The 4,856-nt window shown below is 59.6% G+C and overlaps 1 protein-coding gene across 1 annotated transcript in view; it reads right to left on the bottom strand.

Annotated features, from left to right (window-relative positions):
- Positions 1-3: 3 nt before the first annotated feature.
- The window catches only part of LOC104167046 (glycogen phosphorylase, liver form), a gene marked incomplete at both ends in the record, with an annotated part of 6,656 nt that continues 1,803 nt past the window's right edge, over positions 4-4,856 (bottom strand). Inside the window, 13 exons of the mRNA XM_009707168.1 lie at positions 4-33; positions 257-323; positions 831-965; positions 1,044-1,251; positions 1,760-1,901; positions 2,253-2,311; positions 2,424-2,571; positions 2,655-2,756; positions 2,981-3,095; positions 3,176-3,339; positions 3,940-4,086; positions 4,330-4,422; positions 4,595-4,738. Coding sequence (XP_009705470.1) covers positions 4-33; positions 257-323; positions 831-965; positions 1,044-1,251; positions 1,760-1,901; positions 2,253-2,311; positions 2,424-2,571; positions 2,655-2,756; positions 2,981-3,095; positions 3,176-3,339; positions 3,940-4,086; positions 4,330-4,422; positions 4,595-4,738 — 1,554 coding nt within the window. The remainder of the gene's footprint in view (positions 34-256; positions 324-830; positions 966-1,043; positions 1,252-1,759; positions 1,902-2,252; positions 2,312-2,423; positions 2,572-2,654; positions 2,757-2,980; positions 3,096-3,175; positions 3,340-3,939; positions 4,087-4,329; positions 4,423-4,594; positions 4,739-4,856) is intronic.

The raw sequence follows: 4,856 nt of genomic DNA, 5'->3' as shown, positions 1-4,856 counted from the left end.
CCTGATGACCATCTTGGTCCATGCCTTGGAGTTCTGCAAGGAGAGTGGTGGGACAATGTGGCCAGAGGCTTGCACCCATGGGTGCCACATCGGTCCCAAGACTGGCTTTCAACCAGGGACCTCCTGCAGCAGCACGGCCAGGACCCTCCTCACCAGGAACCCATCTAGGTGCACAGCCCCACCAGACCCCTTCTCTGGGATGGGGTGTTGTGTCCCCATCACCGCTCCCCTGCCTCGGCCCCGGGCCAGCACTCACCAGGTACAGCTCGCTGACCTTCTCCTGGCATTTGACGTACGCCTCGTAGTCTGCAAAAACTTTAAACCTGGAGCAGCGAAGAAAGGAGGAGTCGGCAACAGCAGAAATGTGTAGGTGGGAGCACGGCGGCGGTGGGTGGCTGCAGCACATTGGGCTCGGGCTGCCAGACCTGGAGCTTCCTCCAACGAACGCTTCAGACAAAGTCATCCTCCCCAAGCCCGGTTTGTACGGGGCCCTGCAAGCCCCCACGGCCCTTGGCTGCTCAGTGCTCCGGCCATGAAAGCCCTCGAGATACCCAAAAGCATCTATCATCTGGTGAGGGCTGCACATCCAAATGCGGCTTGGCCTTAACGTTGCCATGTTAAAGCCTGGGCTAGCGTGAAGTGCCGTAGACCGAGAGCCTTTCGTACCCTCGGAGCATCAATCGCTCATCCACGTGTGCGACATCAGGGCCAGAAAATGGGACCTTATCAGCCAGAGGGTGGATGGTTGGTGCAGGGGGTGGCTCTGCACGGGCACCAGGAGTTTGGTGGAGAGACCCAACCCAGGGGATGGATGGCATCCCAAGCCTCACCTGTCATGGTGGAAGAGCATATTGACCACGTCTTTGAAGAGGTCAGGCTCATCGGGGGAGAAGCAGCCACTCTTAATCTGGTCAACGGCTTGCTTCAACTCGGGGAGCCGGTCGTAGTACTCACAGGCGTTGTACCTGGTGGGGAAGGGTCGATATGAGATGGTGCTGCTCCGGCTGCTGCAGTGGCACCCCCATGGCATCCCCAGCCCTCACCCTTCCCTATCCAGCTCCATGACATCCTCCACCCTCATGCCAAAGATGAACAGGTTCTCCTCTCCAGCCTCCTCGGCCATTTCCACGTTGGCTCCATCCATGGTGCCGATGGTCAGAGCTCCGTTCAACATGAACTTCATGTTCCCTGTACCCGACGCCTCGGTGCCCGCTGTGGAGATCTGCTCCGACAGGTCGGTAGCGGGGATGACTGCCAACAAAACACACAGACACAAGGGGCTCGTGGTGACCAGCTTTGGCTTCGTATCGCGCCGAAAGGAGGTTGTAGCAAAGTGGGGTCAGTCCCATCTCCCAAGTGACAAGTGACAGGACAAGAGGAAAGGGCCTCAAGTTGTGCCAGGGGAGGTTTAGATGGGATATTAGGAAAAATTTCTTCTTAGATTGGATATTAGGAAGAATTTCTTCACTGAAAGGGTTTTCAGGCACTGGAAGAGGCTGCCCAGGGAAGCGGTGGAGTCCCCATCCCTGGAGGGATTGAAAAGACGTGTAGGTGTGGTGCTTAGGGACATGGTTTAGTGGTGGGCTTGGCAGTGCTGGGTTAATGGTTGGACTCGATCTTAAAGGTGTTTTCCAGCCTAAACAATTCGACGATTCCAGGAAGGATGTCAGATCTGCTGTCTCGCAGTGATGGAGCCGTGAGCTGGTGGAGAGCCACGGGGCAGTCACGCCCTCCCCACGGCGTGCCCCACGTGGGTTACCTTTCTCTGCCAGCGAGACCCTGTAGTTCTCCAGGAAGATGACCTTCAGCTTGCTGCCCACAACGGGGTCGTTGTTCACCACCTGAGCCACAGCGTTAATGAGCTTGATGATCATTTTAGCCATGTGATATCCTGGGGCAGCCTAGGAGAAAAGCCCCAGGTGAGCCCAGAGGGCTGGTGCCAGGGGCAGGTGGGGTGCACCCACCTCCCAGGTGCCCAGGGAAGCACCCGCTCAGTCCTGCTCCCGTCACCGCATCCAACCTATGCGTTGTGCCACCAAGTTTTTGGGGCCCTGCATGACCACCGGCAGCATATGGTTGTGCAAGCCCCCCCAAAAACTCAGTGCCTTGCTTGGGTTGAAGCCAACAAGTGCTACCCCAGCACTTCCTGGAGAGCTTCATGGACCTGGCCCCATGAGACATCTGCACCCAAAATCCCGAGGCCATTTTCGAGGACTTCCTCCAAAACACCTAAAACTCCTGACCAGACTTACCTTGCCCCCAATGATCACAGTCCTTGGCACAAAGAGGTTCGCGGGATCCCTCCTGATGCCTGGAGAAGACAGCAGAGCGGTGTCACCCTCGGTTTTGGCTGCAGCCCGGGGGCCAGGGATGCTGGGGCAGCCCCGGGGCAGCCCGTCCCCTCGGGGCGCGCGGTGGCTTACGGTTGTACATGGTGATGATGTGCAGGCAGTTCATCAGCTGCCGCTTGTACTCGTGGATCCTCTTCACGTGCACGTCGAACATGGAGGAAGGGTTGATCTTCACCTTGTACTCCTTCTCCAGGTACAGCGCGAACTTCACCTTGTTCTCCTGGGCGAGGGCAGGGAGCCCGTCAGCCCCCAGCCTGCGCTCCCCCTTGCCCTGCGTCCCCCCCGTGCCCACAAACCCCTCACCTGCTTCACTTTGGCAACCTCCCGGATGAAGAGGTCATCGTCCACAAAGTCGTGCAGCTTCGTCAGCTGGCTCAGGTCCCGCACGTAGTCCTCCCCTATTTTCTGCAACAGGAGCAGAGGCAGACGCTGACCGTGGGATGGGGACGGTCGCCTTCATCGGGCACCAAGCGGTGCTTGGAAAGCAGAAGAGCGCACTCGGGTGAGATGCAAACATTTGGAACTATTTAGAAGATGTAAACGGCTGAGGTCGGAGCGGTGTCCCTGGGGTCAGCATCCCTGGGGTCGGGAAGGGTTGGGGGCCAGCGTGCTCCCCCTGACAGCATTACCTCTGCGATGAGCTCTGCCAGCCCCGGGTTGCAGAGCAGGAGCCAGCGCCGCGGGGTGATGCCGTTGGTCTTGTTCTGAAACTTCTCCGGCTCCAGCGCTGCAAAGTCCTTGAAGCTGTGAGGACAAGGAAGGGACACAGCTTCACCTGGCACCACCACCATGTCCCCACCACCGCCCTCCATCCTCATGCTTACACTTGGGTCCTGACTATTTCGGAGTGGATCTTCGCCACGCCGTTGACAGCGTGGGAGCCGACGATGCAGAGATGGGCCATGTTGATCCTCTTGGTGCCTCCCTCCTCTATCAGGGACATCCTCCGCAGGCGGTCCACGTCGTTGGGGAAGAGGGACGCGATGTGCTGCCAGTGGAGACCGGGGAGGGGGTGAGCGGTGCCGGTGTTTAGGGATGTCCCACCCGCTGGCTCCCAAGGAAGGGACCACAGCAATGGCTCCAATGCATTTGACACCAGCCAGAGCGGGGGGTTTTAGTCCAGAGAGATGGTGCAGACCCCCTCCAAAGGGTGCCCTTCCCCAGCACGGACGTCTCTGGACAGAAGGACCCCCTCCATGTCCTCCCGGAGAGGGGCTTGTGGGCACACGGACCGTTTCGGCAAAAGCCTTGTGCTACCAGACCAGGAGGCCAAACCACCATCTCCTTTGTACCCCCAACCTCATCCTTTTCCAGGATGAATTTAGTATTTAGGGAGCAAAGAAATGCCAACCGGTAAATCCCTGGAGCAACGGGTGAAGCCTTTAAAACAGCCACTAACTGCAGGATGGCAACATGCTGGTGGGAAAGGGCTTTCCTACACACCAGCCTCCCAAAACAGCAGCCAGACCCACCCAGCCACGCACCCAACGCCATCGGTTTGTGCATCCCCCTAATCCGGGCGGCACAACGCGTGCCATCCCCGGCCCCCTCTCCGGAGGGGCCTCCTGCGCTGCCCCGAGGCACTTACATCCAGGTGTCTCTGGTTGATCTCGTAGATGATCTGCAGGTGTCTGGGCAGCACCTTCTCCACCAGATCCACCGGCCAGCGCTCCAGGGCTTCGGGGAGCACGGTGTGGTTGGTGTAGGCAAAGGTCTGCTTGGTGATGTCCCAGGCCTGCCGGGGGGAGAGCCGGCGCTGAGCTCTACCAGCACCCACTCATGGTCCTCCCACTGTGGCCAGCAGCACGGCTGAGCCGGCTCCTCCAAGTCCGTACCAGTTAAACCCGACCTAACCGCTCCACATCACTCCCCAGGCCACCGGCAGCTACGAAACTGGTTCCTCAGCTCCTTTGGCACGGGTGGGCGAGGGGGTGGGGGCAAGCGGAGGGGACCCAGGGGCCAGGTTGAGTCTGCCTACCTTGTTCCACGGCAGCTTCTCGATGTCCACAAAAATCCTCATCAGCTCAGGGATGGCCATGGCGGGGTGCGTGTCGTTCAGCTGGATGGCAACCTGCGGGGAGAGCAGGGGTGGCAGGCGGGGACACTGGGCATCCCACCGCCCAAAGGCAGCTGGGCACAGGCACCCACAGAGGGGCCACAAAAACCTCTCCAGCCTTGGGTCTGCATCTGGGAGACGTCGAAACGAGCTCTGCAGCACAAGTGAAAGCAACCCTGGCTTGTACCTGGTCGGGGAAGGAATCGAACACGGTTCGGACACTGTCTGTGCTCCCAAATTTGGACGCTTTGAAGCGGCGTATGATGTCCTGGAGGGTGGCAGCCACGACGAAGTACTCCTGCTTCAGCCGCAGCTCCTTCCCCTCGAAGAACTGTGAGCAGAGGAGCGGGAGGATCGCACCGCGTTACAGGGTTGAACCACGCTGCCCACGCACGCCTGCGCCGGGGGAAGCTGTGCCTTCCCGGGGAACCCACGCCGGCACATATCCA

The sequence above is a fragment of the Cariama cristata genome, unplaced genomic scaffold (assembly GCF_000690535.1).
Source record: "Cariama cristata isolate BGI_N322 unplaced genomic scaffold, ASM69053v1 scaffold25179, whole genome shotgun sequence".
Lineage (NCBI taxonomy): Eukaryota > Metazoa > Chordata > Aves > Cariamiformes > Cariamidae > Cariama > Cariama cristata.
Note: the sequence above shows the minus strand (reverse complement) of the source record. Positions and strands in the feature narration are given on the sequence as shown.